At 51.4% G+C, this 21596-nt stretch overlaps 1 protein-coding gene across 5 annotated transcripts in view; it reads right to left on the bottom strand.

Moving 5' to 3' along the window:
* Window positions 1–12763: 12763 nt before the first annotated feature.
* Window positions 12764–21596, bottom strand: part of ISYNA1 (inositol-3-phosphate synthase 1) — a 42590-nt gene continuing 33757 nt past the window's right edge. For all 5 annotated transcript variants that reach the window (XM_078670756.1, XM_078670752.1, XM_078670754.1 and 2 more), the window contains exons 10-11: window positions 19862–20079; window positions 12764–13528 (exon numbers count right to left, since the gene is read on the bottom strand). In XM_078670756.1, coding sequence (XP_078526882.1) covers window positions 13327–13528; window positions 19862–20079 — 420 coding nt within the window. In that variant the 3' untranslated portion in view covers window positions 12764–13326. The remainder of the gene's footprint in view (window positions 13529–19861; window positions 20080–21596) is intronic.

Genomic DNA, 21596 nt, shown 5'->3' with positions numbered 1-21596 from the left:
GAGGCATCACAAACGGAACAGGAGGGAACATGTGTGTGATGCCCTTCAGAAAACGAGTTACAATAGGGGACTTGAACAAAGAAGGTTGATCAGGCAGCCTTAGGAAGGCTGAAAGGGCAGAAAGGTAGCCCTTGATAGGGCCCAGAGCAGAGTGCAGAGCCCTGCTGGGCAAGAGAAAGAAGGAAGAGAAGAACCTCAGAAAGAGGGGCAGAAAGAGGATCCACAGCCTTTGCTGTGCACCATGCCACAAATTTGTTCCATCTGCAGCCGTATACCAACTTTGTGGAGGGACACCTGGCTGCCAGAATGACATTACAGACTTCAGAAGGCAAGTCAAATGGCCTCAACTGTCGCCGCTCAATCTCCAAGCATGGAGGTGGAGACTGGACAGGTTCGGGAGGAGGACCGTCCCCTGCTGCTGCGACAGAAGATCCTCCTGAAGAGGCAGACGAATCGGGGGATCGACTGACATACTGAGTAGCTCGGGATACCAGTACCTTCGTGCCCAGTCCGGAGCCACAAGGATGACTTGGGCCCGGTCGCGTTTGATCTTCTTCAGGACTCTGGGCAGAAGTGGTATAGGCGGAAAGGCATACAACAGACCGCAACTCCACTCGCGACGAAAAGCGTCTCCGAGCGAGTGCCGCCTTGGAGATGACATTGCGCGTTCTCTTTGGTGGCGAATAGATCTAACCAAGGCTCTCCCCACTGCTGAAAGAGGCCTTGCCACGTCTGAGTTCAGACGCCATTCGTGATCCATCATGCACCGACAGCCGAGCTAGTCCGCCATGGCGTTCAGAGAACCTGCCAGGTGTTGAACCACCAGGGTCACGCCATGATGTTCCAGCCACTGCCAGAGGCGCAGAGCCTCCTGGCAGAGGGTCCACGACCCCACCCCGCCCTGTTTGTTGCAGTACCACATGGCGGTGGTGTTGTCCGTGAACACCTGCACTACACTCCCCCGGACAGAGGGGAGGAATGCCTTCAGTGCTAGACGAATCGCCCGCAGCTCCAAAAGGTTGATATGGAGCCGGGACTCCGCCGGAGACCAGAGGCCTCTGATCACCGCCTCTCCCATGTGGCCTCCCCAGCCCTGGAGGGAAGCCTCCGTCACAACTACGTGCTCCGGTTGGGGAAGGGAGAGGGATCTGCCACTGACCCAATCGCGGTTCGTGAGCCACCACTGCAGCTGTCTCGCAGTGCCCTCCGAGATCAGGACATGGTCGGAAAGGTTGCCCTGATGCTGGGCCCACTGAAACTTCAGGTCCCACTGCAGAGCCCGCATCCGCCACCGGGCGTGATGCACCAGAAGGATACAGGAGGCCATCAGCCCCAGAAACAGCAGCGTCAACCTGACTGAGACCCGGGACAAAGGCTGAAAGAGTGGAATCAGAGCCTGAATGTCCCGAACCCGCTGTTCGGGAGGATAAACCCGAAACCGCGCCGAGTCGAGAACCGCTCCGATGAAGAGGAGCTTCTGAGAGGGGCACAGGTGTGACTTCGGCACATTGATGGAAAACCCCAGCTGGTGCAGGAGGTCTGCCGTCGTCTGGAGATGGCGGACGACTGTTTGGGGCGAGCCCGCCTTCAACAACCAGTCGTCGAGGTAGGGGAAGACTAAAACCCCCAACCTGCGCAGATGAGCTGCGACCACCGCCATCACCTTCGTGAACACCCGTGGGCGCTGGTAAGGCCGAAGGGGAGCACGGTAAACTGAAAGTGCTCGTGGCCAACCGTGAACCGCAGGTCGCGCCGGTGGGCTGGCAGGACGGGGATGTGCAAATAAGCGTCCTGCAAGTCCAACGCTACCATCCAGTCTCCTGGATCTAGAGCAGCTAAAACCTGAGCCAGTGTCAGCATTTTGAACTTCTCCTTCCGGAGGAAGCCGTTGACGTTCCGTAGATCCAAGATAGGGCGTAGGCCCCCTTTGCCCTTCTTGGGTACCAGAAAGCAGTGGGAGTAGCAACCACACCCTACTTCTGGCCCAGGAACGCGCTCGATGGCCCCCTTGGCCAAGAGGGCCGTAACTTCCTCCTGCAGAAGTCGCAAATGATCCCCCGATACGCGGTGGTATTGCGGTGGCATGGCTGGAGGGGGCGCCTCGAAGGGGAGGGAGTAGCCCCTTCGGACGATTTGCAGCACCCACCTGTCCGATGTGACAGTGGAGGAGGTGATGGCGAACCCTGCCCCCCACTGGCGTCAAATGGGCCTGAAAGCACGGACTAGGAGGGTTTTGAGGCGGATGCTGCGGGGGAAGGTGTGGACTGACCTCGCCGTTGCCCCTGACCGCTGCCGCGGCGGTTTCCACGGCCGCCACCACGTTGAATGTTATGTTATGTTATTATAAGCTTGTAGAGCGCTATATCACCCGGGGGTATCTAAGCACTGAATGTTAGTTTGCGGCGCGTGGCTGGCAGCACGTGTGGGGGCGCCCCTTCCTTGGCCACGAAAGGAGCGAAAGGCACCCGTTTGCTGGCGCGGGCCGAGAGGCCCAAGGACCTGGCCGTAGCCCTGGAGTCCTTAAAGCGCTCAAGCGCATGGTCTGCCTTGTCGCCAAAAAGGCGACGGCCATCAACTGGCATGTCCATGAGAGTATTCTGGACATCAGCCGAGAAGTTGGCGGACCTCAACCAGGCGTGGCGACGAGTCGCCACAGTCGTTGCCATCGCTCTGCCCAGTGAGTCGGTGGTATCCAGCCCATCCCGGCCTTCCACAAGGGCCTGGCCGAGTTTAGCCCGTACCTCCAACGGACATTCTGGCAGCACTTCCGCGACCGTGCCCCAAGAGGCATGCGGTGTTGGAAGACCGCAGTCCCAGACTCAGGGAGGAGAATACCTTCTTGCCGTACTGCTCATACCTCTTGGATTCCCTGTCCCGCGGGGCCAACTGGAATGCGGTCTGGGAATTTGAGGCCTGGATGACCAGGCTCTCAGGAGTGGGATGGGTGGACAGAAAACATGGGTCGCCCGGGGCCGGGCGGTGGCGTCTGGCCACGTTCCTATCTACAGGCGAACCCGTAGCGGGCCTGGACCAAGTGCCCATAAGAACGTCAGTCAAGGCCTCATTAAATGGCAGCAGAGGCTCAGCCGAGGCTGTTCGAGCAGTAGCGGACCCCCTCCCCCCAGCGCCTTGAGACCCTCCGGGTGAGTAGTGCGCTATATAAATGCTTTGATTGATTGATTGAGCATGACTGCGGTTTAAGGACCTCAGTGAGGAGGTTAGTCCTCACGGCCGCGACGGGGAGCTCAAGGCCAAGGCCTTGGCCACCCGCTTCAACACCACACTGTAGGTTGCCCCCTCCTCCGTAGCCACGGTAGGAGGTGAGACAAAACCAGTGTCTGGCGAGGTGTCCAGACCACTGGCATCCCCAAGTTCACCTGTCCAGTCCTCCTGGGACTGACACTCCTGTGTCAGAGAGTCCTCAGACCCCTCCCAATACTCCTCATCACCCATCTCCTGATACTCAGGGTTGTCAATGGATGGGGCCGGTTCGTTGAAGTAAAACTCCCCAATCGATGTCGAGAGCGGAACCGGATCGAAGGAGGTATAGGGGACGGCGCCGCCCGAAGACGGCGCCGGAGGTGACACCTGAGGGACCGGCGCCGGTGAGGTCGTCAGGTCAACCGTCGACGACCCGGATCAAGAGCCGGATCCAGTGGGGCCCTACAGCGCCGAGCCCGAAGCACCCGCCGGCGTCGGGGCCAAAGCCCGCTAGGGCCCCCCGACGGGTCCGCTGGGCCCGAAGGCGCCGCGAAGCCCGCAGGAGGAGTGAGGGACCTCATGGCCATGAGGAAGCGCTCGATCTCCTCCGGCGTCGAGTCTGCCCAGGGACCGGAGGGTATGGGGCAGGCTGCAACGCCCGCGGCTCCGATGGAGCCGCGTGGGCGGTGTCACCCGAAACCCCGGCCGCGTCGCGCGAGCGTCGGGGGGAGTCGGAAGAGCGATAACGTCTCTTCGACTTCTTGTGCTTACCTGACGACTTCGAACCTGAGGAGTGATGTCGACTCCCGGAGCTATGATGGTTCCGACCCCGCGACCGGTCCCTCGACCTCCGTCCGGACCGGGACCTCTCACAGCGCGTGGCCGACTGCCGGAGTTCGAGCCGCTTGCGGGACCGCTCCCGCCTAGCTTTCGAAGTCAGGGCCCGGCAGTCGGAACAGGTCTTGTCGTCGTGGTCGACGCCGAGACAGTGTAGACACCGGCAGTGAGGGTCGGTGACCGACATCAGTCGGTCGCAGTCCTCACAGGGTTTAAAACCTGGCATCCCTACCGGCACCGTTCGGAGTTGAAGACTCAAAAAATGATCAAAAGGGATCGTAAAAAGTTTAGTCAAAAAATGACTACGGTACCACTTTTTCCGGATCTGCGCTGCTGGCGGGGAAAAAAGAAGAACTGACGTCAGCGCGCGGAGGCGGCGTCTAAGTACTCCGACGACGTCATCACGGCGCCCACGACGACGGACGTGGAGCCGCAGACGACGCCTACCGACACGCAAGGGTACTGCTACGCAAAAATTTCCGGATCCAGTCTGACACCTAGGGATATTCTAAGGTAAAGAATCTAATACTAACCTGTTTCTTTCAGATGCCTGTCTCTGCAGTTACCAGAGAACAGTTCCCCCAGAGAGGTTTCTTTAGCTGTCTGATATCACAAGCCCTCTCAAAGGCTGTGAACCATTTGGTGATGTCATCACCTTCCTCAAATTTAGGGACAATCCCTTTGGGGATTTTAAGATCATAAGATTGCTCTCCTTGTTATTGGTATTGCTGCCACCAGAGATGGGGGTTAGGCCCATCTCTTTTCTTTCTTTTTCTAGAGTCAGGAGCCTGGTCTCTAGGTCTAATCGCTTGGCCAACTTTGCTAGAAAGTCGTCCTCTGCACTGGGGTTTCCCCCAATGGGTTCTCTGGGGCCCAGTCCACCTGTGTGGTTCCTAGGCGCCCAAATGTTGACTATTGGAATAAAGGGTACAGAGACCCCTTCTTCCCCAAGGATGGGGGGTGGGGGGGGGGGGCATTTCCTCCCCCTCTTCTTCCTCTGTGTGGGTGTCACCCTGCTCAGAGGGGTGGTCTTTTGCATACTCAGCCAGGAGCTCCTGGAGCCCTTGTTTGGTTCGATGCAGACCTACAGTTATTTGTTTAACTTTGCATAGGACCCTCAATTCCTTGAAGTCAAAGTGCAAGTAAGGTGTAACTCAAAACAGGTAGGTAATTGCGTTTCAGTATTTCGTATGATTTTTAAAGAATCTTTGCAGTTTTCAAAAGTAGACACTTAGAAGAAATGTCATAGAAAAGCAGACAATGGGTTCCTATGGAGAAAATACAGGTTACTAGTGAACCCGCTAGGGATTACTTTTGTGGTTCAGTACTGGGCTGAAAGGTACAGTACTGGCTTCTCTCCTGATCACAGATGAGTATTTTCGAATTCAAAACTTCACACTTCGAAAATGTTCGAGTCAAAAATGGGTCAATGTTATCCAATGGCAGGTAAGTGAATTACCGGTTTCCAGGTGAGTACTTGGTTGGTGAATTTTGGGTTCCGGGCATAGACTCAGGGGTCCCCCAGGGTCAGGTGAGTACAGTTCGTTCAGTCCCAGCGGCGCAGGGGCGGCCGGGTGCATTGGTAGGTAGGCCCAATGTTATCCAATGAGGGAAAGGGGGCCTTCGGTTGGTGGCTGCTGGCTAGCAGGCCACGCGGCTCTGGGAGCTGGGCTCCTGGTCACTTGCTCTGGGCAAGGGGGGAAGTAGGATAGGGCAAAGAGGTCACAGCCAGCGGCACTTTTGAGCCGTCGGGCGCTCAATGTTATCCAATGAGGATCTTGAAAAAGGAACAAAGGCTGCAGGCTTGGGGACGGTGACTCTCCAGGGGCAACCAGCACTACGAGAGGTAAGTTGGGATGTTGGAGCACAGGTAGGTACCCCATAGGGAGGCACAGGGGGCTGTAGGGGTGTCTTTGGGTGTCGGAAAAGCTTACCCTTGGCTGGTCGCGGTGGCCCCTGGTTCTGAGTCTGCATGCGTCGGCTGGTTCGTCGAGGAGGGTCTTTGGGCACTGGACTTCGGGTTGGCCCGGCCTGGGCTCGGCTGGTCCGAAGCTTCCTGGTGGGCACCAGGTGGGTTGTTGCAGCAGAGCCTCTGCTGATGGGAGTCCCAATCGTCGAGAGGGTCAAGGCAGGCAGGTCCTCTGGGTGTCCCAAGGTTGCTGTCCACGAAGGTCGCCGGGTTTAGGCAGAAGCAGGTTCCAGGATCAACAGGCAGGCAGGTAGGGCTGGGACCAAGTCAGTTTTTGTTGTCCTGTTGTTAGCAGCTGCACGGCAGGTCTTCTTCTTTTTGATATCGGGATCTGCCGTAGGAAGGTTCAGGGAGCCCCTAAATACTAAATTTAGGGGCGTTACAGGAAGGGCAAGGGCAAGGGCAGGGGCAGGGACCAATGGGTCCCTGTCCTGGGGTGAGTACACCCCCTAGCCTGCTCCTCTCCTGTGGGAGGAGGAGGGGGGGCAGGAGCCTAGCTGGGATTGGGCAGGACTCCCCATCTACAAGATGGCCGGAGCCCGGGGTTGTGCTTCACCTCGCCTCCTCCACCTGAGGGGTGGAGTTGGCACACCCCCCTTCCTGACGTAGTTTTTCCCGCCAGAGTGGGGGTAGGACTGGTGGTGGTGGTGGTTGGTGGGTGGGGGGCTGGTTGCTGGGTACAGCAAATGGTCTGGAGAAGCTCTCAGAGGCGGTATGCCTTTGAAGCTTCCCCCTGTCCATCCTGGGGGAGGAGAAATAGCACCTCGCCCAGGATGTGCTTTGTTGCAGACCCAGGAGAGCGGGGGGCTCTCCACCCAGGGGTCCAGCAACAGGTCTGCTGGGTGGCAGCCTCTGCAGCCACTCAGCCCAGACGTGGATTGTAGGTTTGGGTTTTTGGAGGGCATCTCTAAGATGCCCTCTCGTGCATTTTACATTAAATCCCACACTGGCATCAGTGCGGGTTTAATGTGCTGAGAAGTTTGGTACCAAACTTGTCAGTCTTCAGTGAAGCCATTATGGTGCTGTGGAGTTCGTGAATGACAACCTCCCAGCACCATATACTCTTAAATGGCAAAACTGCACTGTAGGGGCACAGGGCTCATGCACCTGGGCCCTCACCTCTGGCATAGGGCACCCAGTTAGAGGGGTGACTGAAGTATGCCAGGGCAGTGGGATCTGTGGGTATGGCACACAGGGATGTGTGCCATGTCGACTCTTGCTTTAGTTTTGTACTTACGCACTCAGCCTGCAAAGGTAGTGTGTGGGAGCCAGGGTACAGGGCCCCTTGAGGGTGGCACAATAAGTGCTGCAACCTTCAGGGGTCTTCTCTGGTCACCATGCCCTGGGTACCATTTACTAGGGGCTGACAAGGGCCAGAGATGCCAATTGGGTATTTTGTCTCAGCATAGCTTTTCTTTGTAGGGAAGGAACATGGCCCTGTGTACCTGATTGGCAGGGACCCAGGCCACACTCAAGTCAAAGTACATCAGCAGTTCAGAAAAAAGTGGGGGCATACCAAGGCAAGAAAGATGGCACTTTCTCACAGTGCCCACCTCTGCAAATTCTAACTTAGCCAGGGCAAAGTCCAGCTTACCCACAGAGGCCACCCACAGCTTGAGCAACCCCACCATGACTAATAGGGTCAGGGGGGCCTAACGTGCTATTTGGCAGGGGGATAGGCCACCGTGCCAAGGAAAGTGCTGCCGTGAAGGCTAACACCCAGCAGAGGCCAGTGCCCAGAACCACACCTTTAGCTCCTGACTGGTAAGTGAAGGGGCTATCTTACAGGCTTCTTTTGGTTCTGGCTGCCTGGCTGCTGTTTACGGGTGGGGTTCACTACACTTGTCAGTGAACAACCTTCCTCCACTCTGTCCTGCCAGCTGAGGAGCCACCAACTCAGGCTGGACAGTTGCCTGACTAGTCAGGTCTTTTTGTTGGCATGGGGGGACTTTACCAGTGCCACTTTTGGAGTCCTCCCTTACTGGGATAGAATCTCCATGGCCCACTAGAACTGTGGCCAACAGTTACCCACCTTTCCTACCCAGTTTATTTCTTTTGGGGCTTAACTGCACTAGCTGCAGATTGAGCCCCCACCCCCAGGTTTCTTGGGTGAGGTCTGGCTTTGGACCTGTACCTCTTTGGCTCAGACCAACCTCTGAGTGGTCTTTACGGACTACCACCTTTCTCCATCTAAGGGGCCCAGCTATTGCTAAGGGCACTACAGCTACAGGCCTAACAGTGACTCCCCCTGGGACAGCCCTTACACTGGTTTCCCCTGGGACATACTGGTATGGGAGTACCCACCTGTAATGCACCACAGTGTGACTGGCACAGGTGTCTCTCAGGGCAGTGGCGGGGATTACGTTCACCAGTAGGTGGTCGAAGTGTCTACTTCCCTCTGGAATCTCAAGCTCACCTCTTAGGCCCATTTTCCAGTTGAAGGCTAGGAGGACTTACTCATCTGAGGACCCCTGGATCCAATCCTGGATTGATTTTGTAGACTACTCAGTAAAAACACTAGGTGGCTGGTTAACTGGAAAAATGTGCATGACTTTAGTGGAATTTACAACCTGTTTATGCAGAAACACATTAAGTAATTGCATTGATGAGCAGTTGCATCAGTACCTGGTAGACCTAGGTCCACTTTCTCCCCAAGAATTGAGAAAGAAGGCAGACCACTGGGTCAAAACAAGGGTAACTAGGACATCCACTGGGGGTGACCAAAAGAAAGGGGTTACAAAGCCTCCCTAGAGAAAAGATAGTGAACCCCATAAAGATAAAGTAAGGAGTCCCAGGTATCCCCCCAAAAACCTGTCAAGGACTGGGGCATTTCCTGCAAACAGGTGAGTAAAAACATTTCAGTTATTTGTGCGATTTTTCAGGAATATTTTTAGATTTCAAAACTCCACACTGACACTTTTTCTCCAAAAGGTTTCTATGTTATCCTTTGGAGGGAAAACAGGGTAACGTTTCTCAGGTAAGTAATCGACTGTGGGAGTTCAGGTTCTGGGGTTAGACTCAGGGGTCCCCCAGGGTCAGTGATACACTGTTGTTGCGCCCTCAGCGGCACTAGGGCGGGCGGGTGCAGTGTTGAGGTCCAATGGTATCCTATGGAGGCTAGCAAGCAGGCCACTGGGTTGTGGGAGCAAAGCTCCTAGGGTTTAGCTCAGGGCAAGTTGGGGACCAAAGGTGCACCCTCAGCAGCACTAGGGCGGCCGGGTGAAGGGCGCTGTTTTGAGGTTGGGTGGCCTGTTGTTTCCAATGGAGAACCTCCGGGACAAAGAAACACTGCAGGCTCAGGGAAGAGGATCTTCCAGGAGCGACCAACACTTCGAGGCATAAGTTGGGATGTCATGGGTTGGTTGGGGCACACAAGGCCGTGGGGCGTCGGGTGCAGAGGTGTTTTTTGGGGTTGGATTTTCTTACTCGCTCTGGTCGCGGTAGGGGGTCCTCTGGATTGAGGCTGTAGGCGTCGTCTGGAGGCTTGAGGTAGGCCAGGGGTCGCCGGATCTTAGGTCAGAATCGCCGGGGGGACCTCCTTGTGGTGTTTTTCCACTCCAGCTTGGGCTGGATTTGCGGTCTCTGGCTGGCACCAGAAGCTGTAGTTTGAACAAGGCTGGTGTCCACAGGAGATTTCAGTCTTTGAAGTGAAGGCAGGCAGGCAAGGCAGGTCCTCTGGGGTTTTTGAGGTTCCTGGCTGCAGGACACACCAGGGTTTTTGCAGGAGTAGGTTCGAGGGGAGACAGGCCGGTAGGGCTGGGGTAAAGTCAGTGGGCGGCGTCCTCTGCACGGCTCTTCGGCCCTTCTTCTTATCTTGTCAGGCTGGATCAGTCTTCTTGGTTCAGGGCTGCCCCCCTAAATACTGTATTTAGGGGGCATTTTAGGGGTCTTGAGGCCAATGGGCTACTGACCACACCCTTGGTGTGCTCACCCCAAATAGGGGAGTGAGCACAATCCCTTAGTCCTGATTGGGGAGTGTCTGCCATCTGCAAGATGGCGAGCATTGGAGAGTGGGCTTCACCTCGCCTCCCCCACCTGAGGGGTGGAGTTGGCAGAGATGCGCACACCTCCTGGGCTGGCCAGTTTTTCCCGCCCGTCTTCCTGCCGAGAGGGAGAGGGAGACGGAGAGAGGGAGACGGGGAGGGGGCCTTCTGATAGCAGGAGAGGCTGGTGGTTGCATTACAAAGGCTGCCAGGCCTTTGAAGCTCCCCTGCCACAGATGGCTCTTCCTGGCCTGGGGGAGGTGTGAACACCTCCGCCCAGGAAAGGCTTTGTTTCTGGGCTCAGGGAGCGTAGGCTCCCACCATAGGGGTCCAGAAACATGTCATGTGATGGCAGGCTGGTGTCCTCAGGGACCCCATTCATGTGTTTCTTGGAATTTGAATATTTTCCTGAACGACCCCATACTGAAGACCTTCAAGGTCTTCCTTTCTGACCTGGACCTCACCCAGTCTTGTAATGGCCCAACCCTCGATCTAATCATTGCCAAGGAAAACGTCATACAACTGGAATCCACATCACTACTTATTCCCCTTCCTCATCTTGGAAAATATGCTGATTAGACAAGGCCAACCTGGTAAAACCAAACTATGGTCCAAAGACCTGAGAAATATCAACATAGATCGATCTAACTAACTTCCATTAGCAACAACCTCCTATCCATGTCAGACATAGTTCATACAATTGCTCCAAAGCATCTTAATACCCAGCAGACACTCCAAACTCTGGTTCAGTGACTATCTTAATGAGGTCATGCATACATTGAGGCTCGCCAAGAGAATCTCCCCTATCACAACACATCTTCAGCCCAATAAGAAGCTCCTCTAACAAACTAATCTGTAGCTCCAATGCAGAATACTTTAGGATGTGACTTGACAATGCCATCCCTACAAAATGATTTGACATCATCAAACAAGCTAGCTGCAGATCAAGATAAAACCAGCACTTTGAGGATAATATCTTACTCCCAAGTGCTCTCTGCTCATTTAATTGAAAAGACGAGGAAGGTTGAATCAGAACTACAACTCTCCTCTCAACATCTGCTATGCCAGGCCCAATCCAGCCCACCCACCCCCCCCCCGTCCAATGCTTCCCATGACGAGGCCCCCTCACACTGACTTCACTACAAAAACAATAATGCTACATGGAATACTTCCGGATTAAGTAGAGATACTTAAAACTAGAATATCAATAAAACCCTGACCCTCTGCCAGCCAAACTCAAAGGGCTTAGATCTTCCGTACGCCCACTTTTCTCTAAGATTGTCAATGCATCTCTCTCCCAGGGCATGATTACGGAGGTTACCCGAATCCCCAAAAGAAACAAGTGCAGACCTGTCTGACCTCAATAATTTCTGTCCAGCCACTAACACGATGACAATATGGAAATGTGTACATCTGCAAATACATTGAGCAGTTTAAGCTCCTTGACCTCTGCCAATCTGGCCTCAGAATGGGTCATAGCACTAAACTTGCTCTTACACACATTGTAGATGATGCCCCCAGACTACCTGATCAGAATGAACCTTGCCTGCTTATAGTCATTGATCTCTCCACTGCGTCTGATAAGGTCAAATATGATAGACCTTTTGGAGAAAAGGATGAGGTTATCTGCTCCGGTCTTCAGCTGGTTTTCCACGTTCTTTTATAATAGACCGATCAAAAGTCAATCAAACCCTGTTTACTCAAGTCTCAACTGGAGTACCTCAAGGATCCCCACTATTCAAAGTGTTAATGGAACCTCTTAAACACTCAAAATACACTACCATATGTACGCGGATGATACACAATTGTACTTTAAAGGTATCAAAACTCTTAACTGTGCCCTAATGAAACCCCACCCTACCGATGAATGGCTCCAACAACTTACAGGGCCCAACTCCACCCCACATGTTGTTGATCCTCATTAGACATAACAGGACAATTATTGAATATGCAAGATCACAACAGTTCAATTTCCAATTGAACACAATAAGGAAAATCAAACCCTTCTCTTAGCAGTCCAATCCTTAGTTATCTCCAGACTTGACTATAGTAGTGCTACTCTTACAGGATTACAAAAAGCTAGCTCCCTTAAGGGCGATTCTGAAGTCAGCTGCAAGGCTCATCACGGAATCCAGTAAATGTGACTACATTACACCAGATCTAAAACTGCTCCCGTTTCAAGCAAGAATTCAGTTTAAGAGATTCATCATAATACGTCCGTCTACCTTCAAAAAAAAAAAAACACACACAACGCTAACTATATGGTGGGAGTTTTTACCTAAGAAGTACTAACTCTCTATTGTTGAAGCTACAGAAGTTCAACCAGAAGAAATCTTATAACCGCCTCTTCCCCAAGAATATGGAACACAATATCCTTATCACCCTAACTTAACCACCAACCCAAAACCTTTAGTTTTTCATTTAGAAAGCGGATGTTACCTCAAATGTTGCAATGTTGTTTTACAACAATTTTATGAACATGTACAAATCTCTGATCTTACTCAGCTACATTGTCTTGGTGGCTAGTTTCAAAATGTTAGCCTTAAACTGGTTTCTTGCAAAGTAATTCAAATAAGTAGTTAAAAAGAGTGTTAGTATAAGGTTGTCATTGTTCAGGTGTGCTAAAAACCCGAGAAAGTCAGTTAAAGTGGTCCAAGACGTTCAACAGGATGGTCCAGCAACTTAGGAAGAAATGGATTGGCATAATGAAAATTCAGACTGATGATAGATCATCAAGTCTGTCACAACTAACTGTATAAAACCACAAAAAAAATATATTTTAAGATTCTTTATTGAGATATATAACAGGTAACCATTCCACACTAATACAAAATATCAGTAATTAAAGGGATCACACATAAGATAAAATCTGTAAACAAAAGTCTTGTTAACATCCTTTTCCAAGTCTTTAGTCTCCAAAATGGTGTGAGGTCTTCCCATAAAAAGTTGCACGGCAACTACTCATTGCCGATGTAGTAGTGGCTAGGTTCGGTAGTTAGCTCAAAGTCATTTTAATTACTTGTTTTTCAAGATCTATCAATTATAGCAAAACTCAGAGCTTTTAAAGTTTTCCCCAAAGAAGAGTATTTTAGTTTCCAGCGACATCTCTCGACGTAGTTGTTTAAATCATATGGAAGACACGTTTCCTCAAGCTCCATGCGTAGCAATTTTAGAACAAAAGAAGGTTTTTTTGATATTGGCTACTTAGAAACTCTTTATTGAAATTAGAATGTCTTTTTTGCTTCTTTCGGAAGAGTGCAATATTTGCAAAGGGTACTGAAGACTGAGGTATTATCACATTGTGTTTTGCAGAGTTCGTTCCTTAAAACCATCTGCTTAATTTTCAATTTCCAAGTGGCCATTGGTGCAGCCGTTTGCAATAGACTTGGAATGGTATCCGTTGGAAACAGCAGAGGCCCTCTTTTTAGCTATTGGCGCTTGCAAGTAGACCGCATTTGGCCTTTTCAGACTGACAAAGCTTCTCTGCATCTTGTGCTCCAGTAACATGTGGTTCTGGGGTGCAAGTCCAATGCAAGCCCTGTTAAGTAGAAGAAAGGATTTTATTAATTACATATGTCATGTAGAACTGGCATAGAATCAAACAAATGATCCCACAAATATTGACTCTACAAAGTGCATAAAGGTAGACAAGTGCTACTAACAAATGCTTTAAAAAGAGCATGCATTTAACATAGTTGATTTCTTATATCCCTATTTTGAATTTAACACTAAAGAGGTCTTATAGAATGACTTCAATGCACATAGTTTTCCCAATGGTCTGTGCTAAAGTAGAACTAATACATTTCTTTTCCTCAAAATGTTAAACAGGTTAATTTAATGTACACTGGCATGAACAAAATTCCTACATCTTTTTGTTAAAACAATAAGTATAGAAATAGCAAGCCTTTATTTCAGCAACCCATACAAATGTCTTAGAACTTGTGGGACACCCCCGCGCCGCACGGCCACCAGCTGCTGCGTGTGCCCCATTGCCTTGCCCTCTGCCTCGCTGCCTGCCTCGCTGCCGGCTGACTCTGCTGCTGTTTGTTTTTGTTTTGTTTTGACCTCCATTTGTGCCTGTTTATTCTTACTTTTGTGCCCGTGTTAGCGTTCTGACCTTCATTTGTGCCTTGTATTGTTATTGATATTTGTTGCCCGTGTTAGCGTTTCCTTCCTGTTTGACCCGCCTATCTCGCCGCCCTCCGTCTTCCCTCCCCGCTCCCCGCCACCACCGCTGACCCCGCCCCTTTTTTCCTTCTGTTCCCTCCCCGCTCCCGCCTCCCAGCTGCTCCGCCCACCCGCGCACTTCGCCTTATATGGCGACCGTGCGAACGCGCAGCGGGCGCGCCGATTGTGCGCCGAAGGCGCGCCAAAGGTAAGCCCGTCTGCGCCCGTCCGCGACCGGACCGCGCCCAGCGCCAGGACCCCTGGCCCACGAAGACCCCGACCGACCCGCCTGACGTACTCCGCCGCCACCCTCATCGCACTCAACACCGGCCGACGCCCAGAATGCCACCAAGCCACCCCACGACGCACCCACGGACCGTTCAGCTGCCACGCCTGCAAGTTCACCTGCATCCGGACCTGCCTCGCACCAGCACCCGCCAAGTCGAACACCAGCAGCACCCACCTCAAGTGCATCCTGCTCAACACCCGCTCCGTCCACAGACACGCCATCGAACTCTGGAACCTCCTAGACGCCACAGCCCCTGACGTTGCCTTCCTCACGGAGACCTGGATGAACGCCTCTTCAGCCCCCGACATCGCCATCGCCATCCCAGAGGGCTACAAGATCGTCCGGAGGGACCGCAACACCAACCAGATGGGAGGAGGCATCGCCATCATCCACAGGAACACCATCCGTCTCACGACCAGCACCGACAACACCCTGACCAACGCCGAACACCTGCATTTCCAGATCCACACCAACCCGACCACCACCCTTAGAGGCACCCTGATCTACCGACCTCCGGGACCACGCACACAATTCAGCGAGGACATCGCCGACTTCGTCAGCCCGCATGCCCTCCCCTCCGCTGACTACATCCTCCTGGGGGACCTCAACTTCCATCTGGAGAACAACAACGACCGCAACACCAGCACCCTGCTCGACAACCTCGCCAATCTTGGACTCAAGCAGCTGGTGTCCACCCCCAACCACCTCGCCGGACACACACTCGACGCCGTCTTCTCATCCATCAAAGACGTCGCCTTCAGCCACGCCACAGAACTCCACTGAACGGACCACAGCTGCGTCCACTTCACCTTCAAGAGAACGACGACCCACCACCACCAGCAACAGGCCGCCCGCAGAAGCTGGAACAAGATCACAGCAGACCAGCTCGCCACCTCCCTGAGCCAGCACCCTCCTGCCAGCTCAGCGAACCCCAGCCAGGCCGCCGACAACCTCACGAAGTGGATCAGCATCTGCGCGGACGAGCTCGCCCCGCTGAGGACCCCGCCCAGCAGACCCAGCAGCAAGAAAGCCCCGTGGTTCTCCGACGAACTCAAGAGCTCCAAGAAGAACTGCCGAGCCCTCGAGAAAGTCTGGAGAAGGGAACCTACACCGGACAACAGGACCACCCTCAAACTGGCCACTCGGAAGCACCACCAGCTGATCCGCGCCGCCAAGAAAACTGCATTCAAGGACCGGCTGGACAACAACGCACACAACAGCAAGGAACTCTTCAACATCGTGAAAGAGCTATCCAACCCCAGCGCAGGAAACAACGACATCACCCCATCGCAAGACCTCTGCGACTCCCTCGCTTCTTACTTCCACAACAAGATCGCGGACATACACAACAGCTTCAACAAACAACCAACGCTCACCATGACCGAACAACCACCCTCCACCACCACCCTCCACGCCTGGACCCCGATCAGCACCGAAGACACCATCCGCACGATGAACTCCATCCACTCCGGATCACCGACCGACCCCTGCCCTCACCACGTCTTCAACAAGGCCGACGCTGTCATCGCACCCCACCTGCGAGACATCATCAACACATCCTTCGACACCGCCACCCTCCCTGAGAGCTGGAAGCACGCCGAACTCAGCGCTCTACTCAAGAAACCAACAGCGGACCCCACCGAACTCAAGAACTACCGCCCCATCTCGCTCCTCCCGTTTCCAGCCAAAGTCATCGAGAAGACCGTCAACAAGCAGATGGCCGCCTTCCTCGAGACGAATGGATCCCTCGACCCCTCACAGTCCGGCTTCCGAGCCAATCACAGCACCGAGACCGCCCTCATCGCCGCCACCGATGACATCCGAGCCCTGATGGACAACGGAGAAACAGCGGCCCTCTTCCTCCTAGACCTCTCCGCGGCATTCGACACTGTCTGCCACCGCACCCTAGTACAGCGCCTCAGCAACCTCGGAATCCAGGACAAGGCGCTGGAATGGATCATCTCCTTCCTCGACGGAAGAACACAGAGAGTCCGCCTACCACCGTACAAGTCAGAGGCCTCCGAAGTCATCTGCGGCGTCCCTCAAGGATCCTCTCTGAGCCCCACCCTCTTCAACGTCTACATGAGCCCCCTCGCGGCCATCGCACGCCAACACAACCTCAGCATAATCTCCTACGCCGACGACACCCAGCTGATCCTCTCCCTGACCAACGACCCCGCCACCGCCAGAGCCAACCTACACGAAGGGATGAAAGAGGTAGCCGAGTGGATGACGACCAGCCGCCTGAAACTGAACTCGGACAAGACGGAGGTCCTCATCCTGGGCTCTTCACCCTCCGCCTGGGACGACTCCTGGTGGCCTCCCGCCCTGGGCACCGCACCCAAACCGACAGACCATGCACGCAACCTGGGCTTCATCCTGGACTCCTCCCTCTCCATGACCAGGCAAGTCAACAACGTCTCCTCGGCGTGCTTCAACATCCTACGCATGCTACGGAAGATCTTCTGGTGGATCCCCACCGAGACCAGGAAGACCGTCACCCAGGCCCTCGTCACTAGCCGACTGGACTACGGCAACGCCCTCTACGCCGGTACCACCGCCAAGCTCCAGAAGAGACTCCAGCGGATCCAGAACGCCTCAGCCAGACTCATCCTCGACATCCCACGACACAGCCACATCTCCGGACATCTGAGAGACCTTCACTGGCTCCCCGTCAACAAAAGAATCACCTTCCGCCTCCTCACCCACGCACACAAAGCCCTACACGACCAAGGCCCGAGCTACCTCAACAGCCGGATCAACTTCTACGCTCCCAAACGCCACCTCCGTTCAGCCAACCACGCCCTCGCCGCCGTCCCCCGCATCCGAAGAGCAACTACAGGAGGAAGGTCCTTCTCCTACCTGGCCGCCAAGACCTGGAACTCCCTCCCGACCGACCTGCGCCTGATCCAAGACCACCTCTCCTTCAGGAAGAAGCTGAAGACCTGGCTGTTCGAGCAGTAGCGGCACCCCCCCCTCCCCTAAGCGCCTTGAGACCCTACGGGTATGTAGCGCGCTCTATAAGTGTCATTGATTGATTGATTGATTGATAGCTATAGAGGAACTTTTATCAAGTGGTTTTAAATGTAAGGAAATCTCTCCACGTTTATGATTTGAGACAACTGGTTGGCAAAGGATTTTAGTGAGAGTAAGCTATACATCCCATTTTTTCATAACATGACCTGATAGACACAAAATAATTCTAGATTAAATGGTTTTTAAACTTCTTACTAATTGAATTCTCACAGAAGAGTGCCAGGTGGAGACTTAACTACTCAGATTTAGGCTGCCCAGGATCACCAATACAAATTAAGCAGTGTTCTATCTATCCATCCCAAGGAGTGGATATGTGGCTAAGAAATGGTACACAAGTGAGAAAACCTGAGGTACAAGTTGCGTGCAGCCACAAGCGTAGTAGGGTCTTCAAACAAATGTATGAAGCCCATGGACTGCAGAGCTTGAATAAGCATAGCATATTTAGTGTGAGAATTAGCTTTAGCATGGAAATTGAAGTCATCCAGCCTCATTAACTTTAAGGAGAGAGTAACTAGCTCTCACACCAAGTCAGTAACTTTATCCAGCTAGTCTGGGTCAGCAACAGACCAGCAATAGCTCAGAGTAAAGGTCCAGGTGGCATGTAGAGAGGTATTACATAGATAGAGCACGGTATAAGGCTGAAAGCTTGTTTAAAAACAAGCATTTGCAATGCAATCGGTCTCGCCTTTGGTACCTCATATGTATTTAGCTATGCAGTACATTAGCCTGGGTGCTGAAACATCTACTGTTCTTTAACATGGAGGGAAAGTAAGCACCAAACTGTGTGACATGCCAGGTATGGGAACACATGGAGGGAAATATTGCCTTTCAGATGGAAATGGTATAGTCCAAAGCTCTGTTTTTAATATAAAATCAGGGCCTTCAGTGGTCATATCACTGAAATTACAAGATTTGAAAAAAATATTATTGTCTACAGGTGCTCGTGGAAGACCATTTCTATGGACTGGAATCTAGAGAATGCTAAAGTGATTCTGGTATTTTACTGATGTCTGCTGGTCGTTTTCTATCGAGGCAGTTGAACAGAAAAAAAAGCCCCTAAGCAGACAAGTCCTAGGGCTGATCTACAGAGCCCAGTATATACAAGTGGTCTTGAATGCTCGACCTGATAATGGCTATCCTGCCTCCTGTTTGCCTATTTGGAACTCCCAAAGCCTGAGGAAATAGCTATATTGATACCCTGCCTCATCAATAAAGAGTCGGTCTAATTGATAGTCATTAAGGACCTGGCTCACAGACGGCCTAAAAGCACTTGCGGTTAGAGCTAAAATTGGTTTTACAATAGTAATTCAGACTCCTTGCTGAGTTCTCTGTAGTTGCCATGGGGTAAATCTCTGTTTAGCGTTGGCAAGTAAAACTGAATACCCACAAACTTCATGGGTGAGGCAGATATTCTCCTCAGGGGATTTTTTTATTTTTTTTTTATCTGTAGAGAAGACAAATGTGTTATGGCACAGCATGGATACCTTTGCTGAACTGTATTGTACTGTGTGTAGAATTCTACAATAGGCAGGAAAAGCCACACTATACCAGAGTTAACCTGTGACTGGTACAGCATTCCATATGTACCCTGGTTAAGTTTTTTGTGGATTAAAAAAAAACCTGTAATAAGTTCAGGTAAGTGAAGAAATCTTAAAACGTACACGTACGTTCACATTTTTGTTTTTGCTACTTGGGCACACTCAATTTAAAAATTGGATTTTTAATTATTAGTATCTAAGAATACTTACTTTAAACCCCTACAGAGTTACCTCATCATTAAAGTCAGGGGGTGTCAATGACAGTGCACAGCTTCCGTCCCAACATAAGGAATAATATGCAAGAAAATATTGACTGACTATCCAGACTGCAGTTACCCATTCATTGCTACTTTTTAATATACATTTAAAGATTTATTTGCTCCCAACGACATTGATGTTTGTAAGTTGAAAAGATTCTCAAAATGCAAACATCTGGAGTCATTCCACCATCACAACATTCGGAATCGAATGTGAACCCTACAAACCTGTGTACAACTAAGAATCCAAAGTATTGGTATCCAAGACCTAGCTCATGTCGCGGTAACTGACCAGATTGATCAGTGGTACCTGCCAAGAAAGAAAAATTTCTTTCTAGTGTCCCCTCACTCACCAGGGTTGCCCCACGGTGACATTCTCCATCATTGGGGCCCTCCCAATTCTCTACGGAAAGGGGCGTGCTACGACTCACGAACTACGCAGGAGCTCTTCAAAGTGAGAGACTAGGTGTAGTGCAAAGTGGTGGAGTGGGTGTGAGTGTGTTAAAAATACCATGCTTAGTGGGCCTCAATATATTTATTAAAAATGGGGTAAGTATCACTGCTAACCAACCCTACAAACCTACCTTAGTATGTTCTCAATGCAACTTCTTTGCCTGAAGAGGGCGTTCACTACTGGAGTCCCTTCAGGAACCAGGGGCGCCTTGCAGAGGAAGCTAAGTAGCGAGAGGACGCTGTGGAATGTCTGAAACTCTGGATCCTCTTCGGTGCGGAATGTTATCCTCTGGCAGAGTTCCGTGAGGATCACCAAGTCTAAGATGAGAGGGCTTGCAAGCAAGGAATCCTACAGAAGCAAAAGAAAATAGGTCAGTGAGTGAGAGAACGTGGTGGCTTGAATTGTGTAACACGTGATAGTATTATAAAGTTCCTAGAAGCTTCCTGACTGAGAGTCCTGGTCCTGTACTTACCCAGCACAAGAGATCACCAATGTCACCTAACCCGCCTTTGGAGTGCTCACCACAGAATAAGTTTAAATTCCAGGACCACTCATTGCCTGAACTTTGCCCATGACTATTGTTCGAGATTTGCTTTTCTGACAGTTTTAAATTGTGTTGACATCTAAGGTTGGTAGTTACCTGAGGAGTGTAACTAGAGCGAAAATTTAAGTTTAGGACTGACTCTGGAAAAACTATTTAAAGACATTTTCAGCCTACTCTATACATAAACAGCTTACCCCAGATGTAACAGAATCAAACTAAGCTCACAATACCAAAAATAAATAAAACTCTTCCTCACTTTACCCTCTCTAAAGATAACTGCAACTTTCTGTTAACTATTGCATCTCATCTGTTCAGTGGATACACGATCACCTAAACATGGAAATGGCTTCCTAAGTCTGTTAATATAGAGCATGGTACAGGCAATACTTGCCCTTTGAGTGTACATATACAGAACTACTCCTCATTCCCAGGCACATATTTTCACCAGTTCCCTATTTTATAGGCGGTGTGTGTCCTAGATGTAAGCTATTGCTGAGGGAAAGGCAGGTGAGTAACTTTATCCTGTTCATACTTATGGCTCTAACCTGCCACAGAAGTGAAAAGGACATAGGCAGCACTGGCTGGTCAGTCATACAGAAAAAAATGTTTCTTACTTCGTGGCTAGACCCTGTATCACCTCGCGAGGAGGGATTAAGAATATTTGCTGTGTCTGAGTGATAGAATAGCACTAACATTTAGTGGAATGTGCAAAGATGTTCCCTGTACGTAAAAAGAAGGTTTTCCAACTGTCAATAGTTCATCTAAAGCTAGTCCCAAGAACGAAAATGTATGCCCAGACAGAAACAAGAATGTGTGCCCCCCTTCATTTATGTATGTCCAGTTGGAGGTTTAGTGAATCAAGCCCTTACTGATCACATTTCTTGTGGAAAGCCTCAAGTAAGGTACTAACCACCCTTATTCATGATAGCGCCTCAACAGCAGAATGCAAAGCTCTAGCTGTCTTTTAAAGCATTGACACTGCTATGAGACGTAGTTGTTCATAGGCTTCCTGGCTAACACTCACAACTGACCCCTAATCTCCTCACATGGCTGTCTCCACTATGTCTGAAACATGATGAATTCTTGGTGACCAGCGATTTTAACTTACACTTTGAAAACACAAAGTATTCTCTCGACACAAGCTTTAAAAAAATGAAATGCTAGCTCTTAACCTAAAACAATGAATCTTAGAACTACACTGGGCAGGTAGCATGTTAGATTGGCTATTCTCAAACATTGAAATTACCACAATCCCACAGATCTCTCTCTCACACACACTACCATTGGTTAGGAGCCTATCCTCCAACCATTCCTCTATCCA

Source organism: Lissotriton helveticus, chromosome 12 (genome assembly GCF_964261635.1).
Source record: "Lissotriton helveticus chromosome 12, aLisHel1.1, whole genome shotgun sequence".
In the NCBI taxonomy this organism is placed as follows: domain Eukaryota; kingdom Metazoa; phylum Chordata; class Amphibia; order Caudata; family Salamandridae; genus Lissotriton; species Lissotriton helveticus.
Note: the sequence above shows the minus strand (reverse complement) of the source record. Positions and strands in the feature narration are given on the sequence as shown.